At 39.1% G+C, this 18077-nt stretch overlaps 1 protein-coding gene across 1 annotated transcript; it reads left to right on the top strand.

The window, feature by feature from the left end:
* Positions 1-310: 310 nt before the first annotated feature.
* Positions 311-10436, top strand: NUDT15 (nudix hydrolase 15). The gene is made up of 3 exons (XM_033103818.1): positions 311-497; positions 4113-4309; positions 8973-10436. The coding sequence occupies exons 1-3, from the start codon at positions 343-345 to the stop codon at positions 9131-9133; spliced, it is 513 nt and encodes a 170-aa protein (XP_032959709.1). The 5' UTR covers positions 311-342; the 3' UTR covers positions 9134-10436.
* The last annotated feature ends 7641 nt before the right edge of the window (positions 10437-18077 follow it).

Below are 18077 nucleotides of genomic sequence, written 5' to 3'. Positions count from 1 at the left end.
GAAAAAGGTATAGGACATACAGAGACACAAGTTTATAAAAGCTGGTGGCCAGTAAATGTGGGGATTGGAGGAATCTGAGACTGTGGCAACTGCAATAATAAGGGGCATTAGTAAAAACGAAGCCCTTGACACCTATTTCTTCGTGAGCAACCGCGAGGCTTCACAAGCTGAAACACCTTGGTGAGACAGAGACACCATGCCCAGGGGTAAGCCAGCAGAGGGCGAGGGGCTCGCGCGCGTTTATTTCTGGCGCCTGCGCAAGCTCAGGAAGCGACGGTGATTCCCTCGGGGCGGGGCGAACGTCACTTACAGCTGTGGCCCTCCGGATCACCCCGCGCTACGATGGCCAGCGCGGAGCCGCGGGCGCGGCGGCCCGGAGTCGGGGTAGGAGTAGTGGTGACTAGCTGCAGGCATCCTCGTTGTGTCCTCCTGGGGAAGAGGAAAGGGTCATTTGGAGCTGGCAGTTTCCAACTTCCTGGGGGTCACTTGGAGTTCGGGTGAGCATCCCCGTGGCCAACCCGGGGGAGGAGGAACGTGCACAGAAGGACGGGCTCCCGTCCTCGGCGCGTGCGTCCGCGCGTAAGAGCGCCGACGCTGCGTCGTTTGCCGCGCGTTCCTCTGTTCCTCCCCGTCCGGCCGCTGCGCCCCGCAGGAGCCGGCCGGCAGGGGGCGCTGAGCTGCGTAAGGGTGGAAGGAGGATCTCACTGGGTTGGGAGCTACAGCGATGCTCCAGCTCTGCGCCCGCTTTGCTGCGGCTGCGGGTTGGTTGTGAGATGGGTTTTCCTTAGTGCTTACACAGAAGAGACCGAAAGGGTGTGTTTATAAACATCAAGCAATCCAGTGTTGTCAGTTAAGACATTTGCACGGTTTCCCGGTGATTTAAATGTTCGCAGATAAATTTACTAGTTCCTGCCCACGTAGATTTAGTTGCGTTCTAACCAAGCAAATGGGCTATTAACATTCTGAGTCCCAGTTTTCCATCTTTAAAATGGGGAAGTAGGAAAAGTACTCTTTAAAGTCCCTCTCTGCTTTGGCCTTCTGTGATTTGATGATATGTCAGAATGACAAAGTTGGACAGTTAAGAGGCAGCTCTAAACAGGGTGAAGAAAACCTGAGATTGTGCTAAAAGGTGGATTCTGAAGTGAGAATATGGTTCAAGTCAACGGCAGATACATAGCATTGAAAGCATTCAGATCCAGTGCTTGTTTTTCCTTTAGTATAATATAAAAAGTTTCAAACATATATAAAAGTAGTGAAAATAGTGAATCCTCATGTACCTATCACTCAGCTTGTTTTTGTCTTATCTTTAGCACTCCTCCCCACACCCCAACAAACACACACAACCCGTTTTCTATACTATTTCATTACAAAGGAAATCTCAGACATCCTGTCATACCACCCCTAAACAGTTAAGTATGTCTCTGTAATACACTTTTAAAAACATAACCACAATATTATTTTCACATTTAACAAAATAATTCTTTAATATCATACCCAGTCTTTGCTGTTTTCCCCAGTTATCTTGAAAATGGCTTTTTACTGTTTTGTACCGATCGATATCAAAGGAAGGGCACATGTTGCATGTGGTTAATACATTTTTTAAATCTCTCATTCTTAACAGTGACTCCACTCTCCCCCTCCCCCCACGCTATGTTGAAGACTATGCATCCACCTATTTCTTACAAAGTGGTAGTTACAAATAGAGGCTCAGTACTACTGCCTTTTAATCAGACTTCGTTCTTTATAAACTATGGAATTCTTATCTTTTAGCACATGGAGATTTTTAAACGGTCTTCAGAATTTTAAAAAGCATCAAGAAGTTTATTGTTTTCAGATAATTAAGATAAGCCATCAGTTAAAAATAAATTTCTGGATTAAAAAGCAAATGGCAGGCCAGCCCGGTAGCTCAGGTGGTTGAACTCCATACTCCTGACACTGAGGTCGCTGAGGTCACATGAGCCAGTGAGCTGCGCCCTCTACAGCTAATATTCTGAACAACAGCCCTTCCTGGAGCTGGGCTGCTGTGAGCAGCCGGAGGTTGGCATGAGCTGCCGTGGGCTGCCAAGTGCTGTCGCTGGCTGCTGTGTGTTGCCGTGAGCGGCCCACCGATGACCGGTGACCGACTACCTCAGCCAGGCGGGAGCGCAAGGCTCATAATACCAGCATGGGCCAGGGAGCTGTGTCCTACACAACTAGACTGAGAAACAACAGCTTGAACTGGAGTGGGGAGGGAGGAAGGTGAAGGAAGGGGGGGAAAAAGCCAATGACCCAGACAGACACACCATATTGTACTTTGTCAATTGTTGGTGGGCATTTAGCCAAACTTAGATCACAAACTAAGTACTAGTTACAATGTATAATTGCTGGCTGAGAACTATCTTAACAATAGCGAAAGAAAATGTTGGAATCTTGACTCAGTGACAAAAAGCCAACATGAACTTTAGTGAGCTTTTTACTAAGTACTAGATATTATGCTAAGCTCTTCACATGTGTGCTTTTACTTATCTTTATATAACTGATACACTGAGTGGGCTAAATCTGACGGAAAACAAACAGGAAATGGCTTTATTTTCTCCTTCTGTTGTCTTGAAATATGATTTGTCTCCCTTCTCTACTGCTCCATGACATTTCCTGCAAATTCTATTATTTTCCTGTCTTTTGAGTTTAAAAATAAATCACATTTTGGTCATTATGATCCACTTCCAAGCATTTATCTTTCTCCTGTGGTGGGGAAGGGAGGTTGGGCCATTGTTTTTCTCTTTTTCCACCTCCTCTCACTGTTTCTGGTTTCGTCTTTTCCTGTGTGTTGGTGAAGGAGGGGAGAGGGCAATCCTTTTACAGGACTGGTTCTGCGGTGGTCCGTCCTTTGGTGCCCTCTGGGTGTGGTATTCACTTGTACTCTCTTTCTTTGTGGCATGTTTGTTGGTTATCTGGAAGTCCTTCAAGGATTTCTCCACTGTATAGTTCCCTGACATAGGTGGCTGACTTATTGTGACACTGACCCCCCACCGTTAGCTCTAGCATTTAGCACACCACCCTACATTTTCTCTCTGCTGGAATCCCCAGCAGTCTGTTACAGCATCTGCTTGGCCCAAAGGAAATTCACAATGGGAATAATGCTTTCACTGCTGCCCTTTTTCCTTGCTCAACCATTGTGGGCTGCTCTACCCAGTCTCCTTCCTTCCCACAGCGGGAATAAGCACCAACCTCTGTATTCACATGCATCCTTACACACCAAGCGACACATTTCAGACTCACTCAAGAGCTCTTACCCTCCTACCACCTCTACTCTGGTGCACTGGGGAAAGGCCTGTGAGTTTCCACAACTCACCATGCATATCTTCCGCAGCTATCTCCTTCTTGGGAGTCACACCCAGTCTCTAGGACTAATTCTCCTGGAGTACCCCTCACTGGCTTGGGGGCAGAACTGGCCCCTCATCAGGAGGAAGGGAGACATTCCTACCAGGCTGAAAACTCACAACATTCCTCCCTATCAAAGATCTGTCTTTCTTTGTAGACTGGGTGGGGTAAGGGTCAAAAGACTGGTCTGGCCTTCCTGAGCAAACCCTAGAGTTCACATGGCATCTGTTTGTTCTTTTTGTCCTCTTTGTAATTTAGAGGTGTGTACTGCCTATTGTTCTCAATTGTGAGGCTTAAACCCAAATTCTGAGAATACAGGAAAAGACATAGTCCAGTTCTTGATACATTACAACAACCCCATGAGAAACTAACATTATTCTCTTTCTACTTATCCAAGGTGGAAAGTAATGGACTTCGAATTCAAACTAGATCTAGTTGACTCCCAACCCTATGCTCTTAACTAATATATTAAATTGCCTCCTGGTTACAAACTGCTACCAGGCATGTGAATTAGTGCTGAATTGGCTAAATGTTCATTTTGTTGTCGTTGTTCAATATGAAATCCTTTTTCTTCAGATAACTAGATATAGGATATGCGGAATGTCAAAGGCAGGGTTTGATTTATTGTTTTAAAGCATGAACCCATTACAGTTCTTTTTGCTTTACACTAGAAGTTGCTAGCCAAGTATTTCTGGCAAAAAAAAAAATTACATAAATAGAACTGAGTATAATAGTGTGTTTGTGTTTTCCAGTGAAAGCTGGGAAGAATGTGCTCAAAGGGAAACCTGGGAAGAAGCAGCACTTCACCTGAAAAACGTTCGTTTTGCCTCGGTTGTGAATTCTTTCGTTGAGAAAGAGAATTACCATTATGTCACTATATTAATGAAAGGAGAGGTGGATGTGACTCAAGACTCAGAACCAAAGAATGTAGAACCTGAAAAAAATGAAAGTAAGAGAATTATTTATAATCAAGTTTGTGTGTGTGTGTGTGTATGTGTGTGTGTGTGTAGATCATGTCATCTGAAGGAATATTACATTGTGTTGCCAAGTGAACAGAATTAGATTCTCTTCAGAGAGAACTTAAGTAAATATACTTAAATCCTGGAGTCGCAAGGATATAGCAGGAATGAGTACGGGCTGTGGAGCCAGACTAATGGCTTTGCGTTCTGATTCTTCCACTTAGAGCTTTGTGACCTTGGGCAAGTTATCATCTCTAGGCCTCTTTTCTCATCTATGATAATAGTAACTGCCTCAGATGATTGTTGGAAGGGTAAAATAAGTTAATACATATAAAGAACCCAATGAACACAGTAAGTATTCAGAAAATGTTAGTTTTCTTGTTGGTGTTCAATTTTATTACAAACTATGATTTTTAGCAAAACATTAAACTGCCTTCCTCAGTTTTCTCACCTGTGCAAGAGAGGCAGTAACTTTCATAGAGAGTGATTAGCCTGACAAAACAGTTGGATTGAGTGCTCTGAAAGCTTTAATGGCGATAACTGATATTTACTATTTACTGCATGTTAAGCATTGTTCTAAGGGTTTTGCATGTATCATCTCCCTTCAAATTTCATAAAACTCCATGAGAAAAATATCAAACTTACTGAATATATCATTTGCCATATGAAATCTTGAAATCTTATTCAAGAGGTCTCATGTACTGGATCTCCCCTCTAAACATTTAATTTCTTTTCTAATGTGGAAGAATCTTTTCATTTAACAAATACTCATTGAGTACTGTGCCGGACACTGTTCGAGGCAGGCCCTGAAAAAACAGTGGTGTGTAAAGCAAGTCCCTGCCCTCCTGGGCTTTACATTTTAGTGGGTGCAAAGGCAGCAAAATAGCAGATGTTTTACAATAGTAATGATAAGGAATAAGAAGAAAAATAAAGCTGTGTAAGGGTAGTGGTGCGTGTGTGCTGACAGGGTGGTCAGGAAGGGTTTCTGAGAAGGGGATATGTATGCAGAGGCCTGAGGAAGTGATATTTGTAGAATGACTAAGTCATGTCTAAAATGTTTTACAGATTGACTTGATTGAATGAACAGACAGGCATGTTCTACCCAAAAGCCTATTCAGTCATATAAAATGTTTTATAAAATAAGTAATTACTTGGAATCACCTAAAATGAACTAGCAAAATCTGAGCTATATTTACTCACAACAGTTCTGACACCAAATGTATGGGGTTATTCCCCATACCAACCAATTCTTCAACTCTCCAAACATCAATTGGCTGTCCTATAATTCAAGTCAATTCTAACACTGTCTACCCAAAGTTAGGGTGGGATCCCAAAAGTTAAAGAGCTCATTTTCACAGACTGCCACCACTTCAGATGCCACCAGGAAGTCCTGGCCTCCTGTAATTTTGATCACATGAATTTAAATCGGGGGTTCCCACAACCCCCTTCTCAGGTTCAATAATTTGCTAAAATGGCCCACAGAACTCAGGAAAATACTTGACTGACATTACCAGTTTATTGTCATGGATATAGCCAAATGGAATAGCCAAATGGAAGAGATGCAAAGGTCAAGGTATGGGGAAGGGGTATGGAGATTTCATGCCCTCCCCAAGCAGGCATGCCACCCTCTCAGTACCTTAATGTGTTCACCATCTCAAAAGCTCTCCAAGTTGTGTAGGGTTTTTATGGAGGTTCCATTCCATAAGAACCTATGATTGATTAAATCATTGTCCATTGGTGATTAATCTCCATCTAATTAATCTCAATCCTCCGGTCCCTCTCCTTAGGGGGGTCTGGGGGTGGAGCTTAAAGTTCCAACCCTGTAATCATGCCTTGGTCTTTCTGGTGTCCAGCCCCCATCCTGAATCTATCTAGGGGCTCCCAGCCACCATTCATCTCATTAGCATAGACTCAGGTATGGTTGAAAAGGGGCATATTATGGATAACAAAAGATGCTCCTCTCTTCTCTATCACTCAGGAAATTATAAAGGTTTTAAGCATTTTGTGCCAGGAAAAATGGATGAAGACCAAATATATATATATATCACAGTCACACAAGAAACACCCCCAAAATATGCAAAGGGCTTTAATTGGCCTAGGATACTATTAAAATTATTCATGCCTAAAGAAGTAGAAGGCAGGAAACGTAGGTAAGAAATGTGCCAGGTTCTTTGGAGGTGTTCTCTACAACTCCCTCCTAGCTCTCACATCCCTAATTATCCCAGATAAAATGAGGAACAGGAGAGGGGAGAGCCCGGGACAATAATAGTGGAAACAAAAGTCAACAGTCTTGACATTCTGAAGCTGTGGGGAGAAGCATTCGATTAATTGTCCTTTTAGTATTAAATTGAAATTTAAATGTGCAAAGTTCTATTTTAGTACTTTTTGTAGGGCTCAATTTACTTTTTTAGGAAGCAAAATATAGTATATATAACTGATATTTTTAAAATTAGTTTTGAGGTGTAATTTATTCCAGTTTATAGCACATATTATTATTTTAAGATAGGGCACTCAACTTGAATGAACATTTCCTTATTTTTATCTTTACTATGGGCAAAATATCCTGAGATTAGAAGAGTCAAACCTGCTTTAATAGTTGTTTTTCTGCTTAGTATCCTTCATGAGAAGCCGATACCGAAAGCACTCCTTGGTAGAGAAGGTGCTGAGGAGACAGCTTTTATAGAAGAAGTCTCCTTCAACCGGGGGGCCGCTTGCCATCTTCTGTCCTCCTCCCGACCAGTCTGGCCTCTGGAGAGATTTGAGTTGCCGAACCCTGGTTCAAATCGTAACTTCTCATCTTGTTCTTCTGAGTTGCAGACTTGTATTTCTAGTTGCTTTCTAGACAGCGTCCCCTAATACTCAAGAGGGCACCTCAAATTCAGCTCAACAATTTAACTTCACATCATACCTTTTTTCCTTTAATGAACTTTGAATGCATAAAGAACAGGTATTTTGGCTCATTCATCTTTGACTCTTCCAGGCCTGACACTGCCTGGCTCATAATCAGGGTTAGAATATGTTGAAGAAAGGGACAAAAGAATGAATCTATTAATACAAGCAAACCTCTTTCTGTGAGGTTCTCTAATATGGTATCTAGATTGGCTTACTTTTTAAAGAACTTCTAAAAGATTATTCTATTTTATGAAGTTCTATATTAGAGTTTTTGTTACTATACCATTGTATTTTTTTTCTACTAGAATGTAGTAGTTTGGGTAGTTTTTAATGCTTTGTGACTTTTTTTTATTCATTTATATAACTTTCTGAGTTTGTCCACCTTCATTTTGCTAACTTTCTGACATGCTAGTAATCTCAAACCAAGCGGTATGATTTTACAAGGCCCAATGTTACTAGCAACAAATCAGATTTGATCAGAAATACCTGTTCCTCTCTCTATCCCTTAGTAATAATACAGCAGGAACTATTTTCATTTTTTTCCCCAGTTGATAGCTCTTGCTGATAACCAGCTGCAGCCTGGCCAAGGTGCAATGCTTGGTGGGTCTTTGTTTTATTTCTACTAGAAAGATGCAGTCTCTGTCCCATCTATATCAGATCCTGGATATGGATGTCCTGCTTCAGTGTACCAGTCACTCAGCTTTCCTTTAACCATCCGATTATCATTCAGAGGGTCATCCAGACACTTCCTTTTCTAGGAGACAGGATAAACTTTACAGATCTCTCTCTTGAGACTTAGTTAATTCAGCATCTTGCAGCACTTTTTGGCAGGATCTATCTATCTATCTACCCTATTTGCCCCAAAATAAGACCTAGCTTCTTGCAGCACTTTTTTTTTGGCAGGATCTATCTATCTATCTATCTATCTATCTATCTATCTATCTATCTATCTATCTATCTATTAATCTAATCTAATCTATCTAATCTATCTATCTATCTATCTATCTATCTATCTATCTATCTATCTACCCTGTTTGGCCCAAAATAAGACCTAGCCAGACAATCAGCTCTAATGCGTCTTTTGGAGCAAAAATTATAGTAAAATAAGACCTTGTAAAATAAGAACTTGTTCCAATTTCATGGATTCTACTTTCATGTTATTTACATTTAAATCACCAAAGAAAATACCATTCCCTAGAATATTTTTCTAGGATTTCAAGTATTTTACAACTAATAGACACTTAAATCTTTCTTGTTTCAATAGATTTCTTTTAAAAATCAGCTCCTTCCATATTTATCTTTCAAGATATACCATGGCACAGAGTATTTTTTATTCTCTACATAACTGCCATTACTTTTTAAGAGATGGAAGAGAGCATAGAAATTGGATGAGGAAACTGGTTTATTTTAATATAATGTAACCTGTAGTATACAAAGTTATGTGCATTTTGTTTAGCTAAATATTTAAATGAAAATGGCATCATACAAAATCTGAGTTTTACCACAGTGTGGCCCTTGTAAACTTGGCTTCATGTTCAAATAACGACATGTTTTAAATGATCACCATTAAGATCTTCGTTCTAAGTGCAAATTGTTTGTATAGCCAAGCTAGTGCACAGCAGCATCACTAGTGCACTTTCTTTTATCAGTAGCAAATTCTTTTTAAATTTTAACCCATTTTTTCCACGTATAGGTTAACTTGCCAAAATAAATATCCTTTGCTTCAACTAAAAAAATTGACTTGGTATCTTCCTTTTCTAGGTTGGGAGTGGGTTCCTTGGGAAGAATTTCCTCCACTGGACCAGCTTTTCTGGCCACTGAGTTGTTTAAAGGAACAAGGCTACGATCCATTTAAAGAAGATTTGGATCATCTGGTAGGATACAAAGGAAGTCATGTCTGGATGAAGAGGAAGATTCTCTGATTTTTCATTTTTTTTTTGACAAAAAAAAGGTCTAGAGAATGAAAAACATCTACTTTTCAGAACAACTCCATTTTATCTAAAAAGTTCCATATCATCACCAGTTTATTTTCAGAGTCTCTTAATATACTTACCACCCTTTCAGCCAGTATTTGTGAAAATTTTTCTGGGACTTTTGACATGAGTTGTATTCCAGACTCAGAAAATGTGCTAAGTGGTGCTGTTGTGGTTTATATACTTTCCATAGTTCTCTATGATAGTTACTGTGTAGCTTGTCATTACCAGCTTGCATGGAGTAGAATGCAGAATTTGCCTTAGTGTTTCAGTTCAAATAGAGACCCTAATTCAAATGCTAACACTGTATGCCTACAGTAGAATATATCAGGTTTGTTGATTTTCCTCTTCTGTTTTATCTAAAACAAAAACTTTTTGGTACTATATATTGATAGTCCTTAAAATAGAGTGAACAGGACAGGTTATTAGAGGATATTTCTATTTCCTAGGCTTCTGATTGGGAACCTAAACCCAGAGAAGTGAGGCAAACCTTCTAGGATCTGTATTCTATCATTAACAGGCCATCTGATTTTGAATTTCTCACTTAATCTCTGTGAGATCCAGCATCCTTATATGTAAAATGAGATTAGACTAGGGCAGTGGTTCTCAAAGTGTGGTCTGGGTTAAGTTCTTGAGACCTTTTGAGGGTACTGAAGATCAAAGCTGTTTCTGAAATTCTAAGACAGGATTTGCCTTTTTCACTCTCATTCTTTCATGAGTTTTCCCTACGCTACATGATGTGTGATGTATCAGATTGAATGCCAAAGTACAGACATGAGAATCCAGCTCTTCCACTAAACCAGACATTAATTTGCAAAAATGTAAAACAATAACACTCTTATTTTTCTTTTGCTTTAGTAAAATAATGATTTTTCATAAAAGTTATTTATGTTAACATGTGATGGGGTTTTGTTATTTGTAAATGAATAAATATAAAATTCTTAAAATGTCTTGGTTTTAATTCTTAATATGATAAATATCACTAGATAAAATGCTACAAAAACTCCTTGGGATACCCAGTAATTTTTAAGAGTATAAAGGCGTTCAAAACAAAAAGTTGAAGAGCTGCTGGATTAGACCGTAAGTTCACATCCTTTTCTTTCAAGCCCACTTCTGTAAAATTCCTTGCTTCTCCTGGAAGTAGTTACATTTGAATTTTTTCCTTTCAAGAGACTCAGGTACTATTGTAATACATGCTACAAAAGATTTCCAATAACTAGATATCATTTTTTAAGTTCTTAAAACTTAAAAAGTTTGCTTTTTCAAAATTGCATATGTACATTGCATAATTTACCATTTATAAATCTCATTTTCTATTAATTTTATTTTTACATCCTTTTTTTGATTTTAGAATGTTTGAAGAGCTCAACTATAATAAGTGTATATTCCTTGAATTTCAGATACATTGATGTATTTCACAATTTTGTTTCTACTATTTGATTACTTCATATCCATTAACGGCTTGCTCATTATTTTTACTCCCTTCTTCAATTGACTTAAACCATGTCCCTGGCTTCTTCCTACATGGTAGACATTTGAGGCTTGGTAAGAAACCAGGCAAGTCTTATGGATGAAACTCTTCCACAGGTTTATCTCCAATGTACTTGATTGGGAATTCATTTTATAGCTTTACTTATCACAAACTTGTCGTTTTACCATATCTTCTACTCTAAATTTTTAGTAGACAGACTGAGGAGTTTGTGAGGTTTTTTTAATTTGTTTTTTGTTTTTTTGTCTTAATTCACCCAACTATACATGAAGGTTTATTTCAATGGAAAGAAAAAAACCAACCCGTCTTATTTATAGAAAAAGTAAACAGATAAGAGTTTCATATCAGAAGGGATTGCATTTACCTCAGCATCTAATATTCTCAGTTGGCATACAGCAATCATTCAGTAAATATTTCTCTGAGTGAATCAATGGAGCAGGATTGAGAACTCTTCAGGAAACAGTTAATCCTTAGATGGTTTGAGAGTTCCCTTTAAGAGAAAAAACTAATGCTGACTACTAACAATATTTTCATAAAATTAAATGTCACCTAGAGTTCCTGACTCTGCCAGGATAAGTGTGAAATATCTCTTCATCTATTTGCTAAATCAAGCCCTGAGGTGTCCTCTATCAGCAAGTCTCCAGTACTGACTCTGCCGACATTCTAGCAAAAGCCATCCCAGCGGAGCACGAAGTGAATTCAGCCTCGCTTAGATCCACTTGGAAGAGACACTCTGTTATCCATACTACCAGCTTTCCAAAGAAGCCAAATACTTTCAGATGAAGTATTTCTTCTTTGAGTCACCAAGGATCATGTTGACCCAGGATTATGGAGGAGAGCTCAGGGAGTCATTCCTATAGGAGAAAACAGTTTTCTTCCGATATAAAATCACATATTGATACTACCTCTCTATTTTATTTTAAATTATTAGATTATTTATGTTGTACATAGAAATCAGTGCTGCACTTGAGCAGTGTTTATGAAAAATGCAAATTAAAGATAATATACCTTGACTAAAAGGTGTCTACAAAGCTTTCCATTTTATGGACTTTCAGAAACTAAACATAGAAGTTCATACTCAAGGTCCTCCATAAACATTTAATTTTGCATCTACTGTGTACCAAGTACTGTGATAGATATTTAATGATATTTATACTATAAGTTAAATCTATCACACTTCCTAATCCTAAATTTCCATTCTAGCTTTCCATGCATTTTTATGTGTAAAATGTTTAAGTATTTGGCTTTTTGAATAATATTGCTCAATAGCTTTATATGCAACGACGTATCACTCCTCATCTTATTTTTCAGAACAATTTATGGGCAAAGGAACAAAACAGCAAGCAAGCCAAGCTTGTCACCAGCTTCAGTTGGACCTGCTACTCCTGTCCGCTATCCTTTTTCCTTTGCAGATTCACTTTGACCTATTGTGTGATAACTCCGCAAACAACATTACCTACAGCTCAGTCCTTTTTTCCTAAGCTCCGGACCCAGTCACACACCTTTCATCACTACCTGAGGTTTTCCATGTCCTGACTTGATATGTTCCCACCTGAATTTCCTCTCAGGGAGTGACTTTACCATCTGTTGAGTTGCTCAAATTAGATTCCCTTTCCCCACATGCAGCAGTCACTGTCTTGCCCACGGTGTTTCTATCACCTCTTGAATCCATCCACCATCATTGTCCCCGCTGCCTCTCCCGTGGTCCAGCTCTTATCTTTTCTACAGTTGAGGGGCTTTACCCCTCAACTGACTGATTGAGGTCAAATACACATAACAGAAAACTTACCACCTTAATCCTCTTGACATTACTCCTAGGGTGAGTTTTCAAAAACAAAAATTTGGTCGTATCTCTGCAAACTTCTTTTGAAGGTTCCCCATCACCTGTAGGATAAAATCCTTAATCTGACATACAAGTTCTTTCATAATTTTCCTAGACTTACGTTGCCATCACACCCTCGTCACTTTCTCACACCCTACACTCAGGCATATTTCCTTGTGCTTCCTCAAGTGTACCATGCTGTTTTCTACCTCCTTGCCAGTGTGTCTGCAGCTCCTTCTGAACTGAAGGTCACTCACACCCTCAGTCTGCCTTAACAAAGCCTGACCAGTTTTTCACACCTCAATGCAAGGGTTCCTTCCTCTGTGATGCCTTCCGGACTCAACCGAGCAGACTTTGACATACTGTAGTTCCCCAAAAATAAGACTTAGCTGGACAATCAGCTCTAATGAATCTTTTATAGCAAAAATTAATATAAGACCCAGTATTACATTAATTTTATATTATATATTGTGATATATTAAAGAACCAATCTTATATTACAGTAAAATAAGGCCGGGGCTTATATGCATTTTTGCTCCAAAAGACACATTAGAGCTGATTGTGTGGCTAGGTCTTATTTTTGGGGAAACATGGTACTACTACACCTTACACAATTTCTACTGTGTCCTGAGTTCATTGGTGGCTTTTGAATTAGTAAGGCTCTAGGCTTACGTAATATGTGACACAAGTTGTGTTCTTCTAAAGTCACCCTCTTTTATCTTCTTGAATAACTTGATTTAAATTCCTATTGGGTTGAATTCACTTCCAATGTATTTGTGAAGCAATAGATTCTGCAGATAAAATCCTCCCAAATCAGCCTCCTCCTTAAAAATGGCTGAAAATAGTCTCTCACCTATATTGCAGTTTACATAAAAACTGTTTGTATGAATGATGAGGAAGTATTTTCATGTTTTGGGGATCAAGTGGGATTCTCTGAGGACATTCACTGTGGCCGCGCAGCCTTTGATTATTTGAGGTCTTGGGCTCGGTTCATCTATGGTAAGGCTGTCAGTGCTTGGGTATTGTACCACACATCATGTTGTAATCTGTGGATAGCTTGTCTCCCCAATAGAAATATATTAACTAATGTCACCCCAATAAATTGAATAAAAATATATTTTGAATATTAAAAAAAAGAAAGTAAGCTCCTTTAGGCTAGAGACTGTGTCTTTCTGTTATCTACCTAGCATCCAAAGTGGTGACTGGTAATGCTAAGTGCCTAATGCATACAGGTTGAATGAAAAATTCAACTATTTGTTGAAAGAAGAAGCTACAAGTCATACTGCAAACAAATGGATCCAGGAAAGTGTGAAGAATCTGAACCATTTGTGTAATCAATATACCATAGTCCATCTTCTGATAATGATTATTCACATCTCTTTCACAGGCTTACTCTTATCCCAGAACCCTAAAGTCACAGCACCAGGCTCTTAGCCCAGGACACCTTGATCCACGTAAGGTCCTGTTGGTGTGCTTCTTGATTTAGAGACCTATGAACAAGAAGACATCCTTCCCAACACACAGTAGGTACATGTATATACCTACTCAAATGTGATCTAAAATAATGGTCAAACAAGAGATAAGATCATTGTGATAAAAACTCCCATTCCCAAAGAGGAAGAATACGAGGACAGTTATGTTCACAAACTCATCCTAGAAAACATGCTATGTACCTCATTGCTGAATATCACTATGGTAACCTTTGAAATACTCCCCTTGAGAAGCTATGCACCAACGCCAGTGCCTGGTCCACTCTTCAAAGCAATTTTGGAACTCTTTTTCTGGAATGGCGATCAGAGCTGTCATCATATTACCCTTGATGTCCTAAAAGTCATCAAAATGTGTTCCTTTCAATACTTCCTTTATCTTCGGGTAAACAAATAAGTCATTGGGGACCGGATCAGGTGAGTAAGGAGCTTGCTCCAATATAGTTACTTGTTTACTGGCTAAAAACTCCCTCACAGGCAGTGCCGTGTAAGCTAGTGCATTGTCGTGATGCAAGAGCCATGAATTGTTGGCAAAAAGTTCAGGTCATCTAACTTTTTCATGCAGCCTTATCAGCACTTCCAAATAGTAAACTTGGTTAACTATTTATCCAGTTGGTACAAAGTCATAATGAATAGTCCTTTTCATGTCAAAAAAGGTTAGCAACATCGTTTTGATCTTGATTTGGACTGATGGAACGTTTTTTGTCATGGAGAATTGGCTGACTTCCATTGTGCCCTTTGCCACTTTGTTTCAGGGTCATATTGGCACACCCATGTTTCATCAACAGTGATAACATGGCCCAAAACATCATCTTGCCTCTCCAAAAGGTCTTGGCAAACTTCAACTCTACTTTGCTTTTGTTCATTGGTGAGCTCCTTCAGGACCATTTTCCCACATACCTTTCTCATGCCAGTATTTTCAGTTAAGATTTTCCTGCTTCTCTGTCCATGTTTACTTAGTTTGCTGTGCTTCTCACAGTCAGCTGATGATTTTGATGCACAATTCGACAAATCTTTGTACTGTTTTCATCAGTTCTGCTCGTTACTGGTTGCTCTGACTTCTCTTCATCAGCGACACATTCTCTCCCCTCAGAAAAATGTTTAATCTATTTGTACACTGCCGTTTTCTTCATGGCATTATCCCATAAACTTGGACTAACACGTCCCTGATTTCACTTCCACTCTTGCCAAGTTTAACAAGAAATTTAGTATTTGTTCTTGCTCTAATTCAAGCTCATTCTCGTAAAAGCACACAAAAACATGCAACAGCAATAATGAACACCACTTAGCAAGACACCGCCACATATCGACACGAACACAGCTGTGAGACACTGATGTACCAAGGCTATGAAACCTTACTGAGCTGTTTGCACAGTGCTGCCGATGTAAGAGCATAATTACAAGTTTGCGAACTTAATTGGCAGACCTCGTATATACCTGTCTACTCTCACAGATTATGTTAACAACCTGTTCTTTAGGTATGTCCTCATCATCTTTCATGGTAGTTACATTAATTCTAATGCTGTCCTTCCCAGCTCAGGACAGAGGTGGCAGCTCAGGGGTGCCCATCTTCAGCCACCCACCCACCGTGAGCGAGAGCAGCCTGAGGGCCAGCTTTGTGCGCCCCATCTTGGGCTGGATTGCAGTGGTTGGCAGCCTACACCACATTTTCTTTATGTTTATCCATCATGGACACTTGTTTCCATGCCTTCGCTATTGGTAAATAATGCTACCGTGAACATGGGAATGCAGATATCTTCTTGAGTTAGTGTTTTTGTTTTGTTCCAATAAATATGCAGAAGAGGAATTGCTGGATCCCATGGCAACTCTAGTTTTAATTTTTTGAGGACACTCTACAGTGTTTTCCACCGTGGCTGTTTGAACACATTCTTTTTTTTTTTTCTTTCAAATAGACTTTCTGTTTTGACTTGCTGCACACAATAGCCCCCCCTAAACAGAGTTGGACTTGCTTACTTGGATATATTACCATGTAAGTGGGTCTCAGTACTCCTTTCAGTACTTCAGGATCAAAGAATACATTTTTCAGTGTGGGAAAAGCAGCAATCCAAAAGCATGACATTTCTTTACAAATTTATGCAGACTTTGGATTTATACTTCATGAGACCCATGTGTTTGACTATACCATTTTTGCCCTACCTTTAACTAATCATATCTTTAACACTCATATATGTCTTTATTTGCCTTTGAACTCTTTTGGCCCCTGCCACAACTCTTGGGAGGTATTTTTAACCTTCATTTGACAAGCAACGGTTTTGCAATAAGTGTTGAATTTAGTACTTAGTTCCTTAAATTTTATTTATTATCCTTAGCACTGTCTGGATTTGTTTTATACATTTGTTTATGTGCTTATTATTTGTCTCTCCCCTGCCCCTCTGCCTCAGAGTCCAGGAAGGCAGGCTCTCGCTGTCTTATTGCTGTATCCTCGGCACCTAGAGGATGCTCAAACATGAGGAAGAAAAGGAAAAGCTGGAGGTGGGGAGGGGAGATAGCTGTGGGGGCACTAAATCACAATGAGTATGGCAAATATTCCTTCTCACTGACTGACCCCGGAATGGCCTTGGAAACGTTTTCAACACAGTAACCAGCACCAGTTAATGAGTGATGATGCGTAATTGAAACCTATGCCAAATCCAATGTTAATATTTAATTCTATATATTAGAAGGTAAGGCAGCTAAGACACTTAAAAGAGAGATTTCAGCAAAAGATTTAGGGGAGAGTATGCCTTATTTAAGGGATGTAAGAAGTACCCACTTTGTGGCAAGAGAGCTCCTATAAATAGCCATAAAGTCAAGTTTCAAAGAAAATAATTTTCCCATACATTCTAATCCAATCTATCATGACCAAAGACTTGGTCTTATCAAAATTGCTAAAAAACTATGTTTAAATGACGATACAACAAAAGTACTTGCTAACTGAAATTGAATTAATCAAATTCAGTAAAATTATCTTAAGTGTATTATACATATTGGTATACAAGGGACTTCAACATGCAAATATATACCAAATTGAATCTAAAATAAAATACAAAATAAAAAAGCAAATATCTCACTAGGATAAACATTCATTAAACTTATAGTTAATAGAATTTACACAGGCTCTTAGGTGATGTTAAGAGTCAATTGGGTCGCCCCCAAATTTCCTATGTTGAAACTCTAACCCCCAGTACCTCAGAAAGTGACTGCATTTGGAGATAAGGCCTTCAGAGGGATGATTAAGTTAAAAGGAGGCCAGTGGGGTGGGCCCCTAATCCAATATAATTGCTGTCATAAGAACAGGAAATGTGGTCACACAAGAGACACCAAGGCTGCAGGTGCAGAGAAAAGGCCATATGAAGACACAAGAAGGAGGCCATGTGCAAGCCAAGGAGACTTGCTATACCTCCCAACACTATGGGGACTTCTAGCCTCCAGAACTGTGTGAACATAAATTTGTTGTCTGTTATTTTGTTACGGCAGCCCTAGCAAACTAAACTAACAGGTGGCCTAAATCTCATCTTAAAAATTGTAATAGAATAAACATTTGCTTTCATGGCTTCCCACACATTTTCCATACCTGGCATCCTTGAATTAGAGCTTTAACAGCATCAAAGCCATTTTTCAGGACCGAGTTCAAACTTTTCCTTTCCTTGGCTTTTAAAACAGGGTATGAAAGGAACTTTTGAAGACAAAATAATCTTTTTTAACCTGAAAATTTTCAAACATACCCGAAATAGAAAATGGTACAATAAACTTCCATATGCCCTATACCCAGATTCAATAAGCACCAAGATTTTGCTGTCTTTGCTTCAGCTCTCTCCACACCACTTTCTTCCCTTGACTGTAGTTATCTTTTTTTAATGAGCCAGCTAATATTTTATTATATTGACTGTGTAATGGACACCATGGAACGACAATTATTTATATATATTGGCATGTCATTAAAGCTAATTCACATCAATACAAACATAAAGAAATTGAACTGAGGTAATTAGAATTCCAAACTAGAACACTCATTTCATGCCATATATTATTTAAGATACCAATGTAAAAAGCATAATTCTGTTCCTGGGAAATTGCAAAAGGTTGGAAGACAAA

The sequence above is a fragment of the Rhinolophus ferrumequinum genome, chromosome 4 (assembly GCF_004115265.2).
Source record: "Rhinolophus ferrumequinum isolate MPI-CBG mRhiFer1 chromosome 4, mRhiFer1_v1.p, whole genome shotgun sequence".
Taxonomy (NCBI): domain Eukaryota; kingdom Metazoa; phylum Chordata; class Mammalia; order Chiroptera; family Rhinolophidae; genus Rhinolophus; species Rhinolophus ferrumequinum.
The sequence above is the reverse complement of the archived record's forward strand: the minus strand, read 5'-3'. Positions and strand labels throughout refer to the sequence as shown.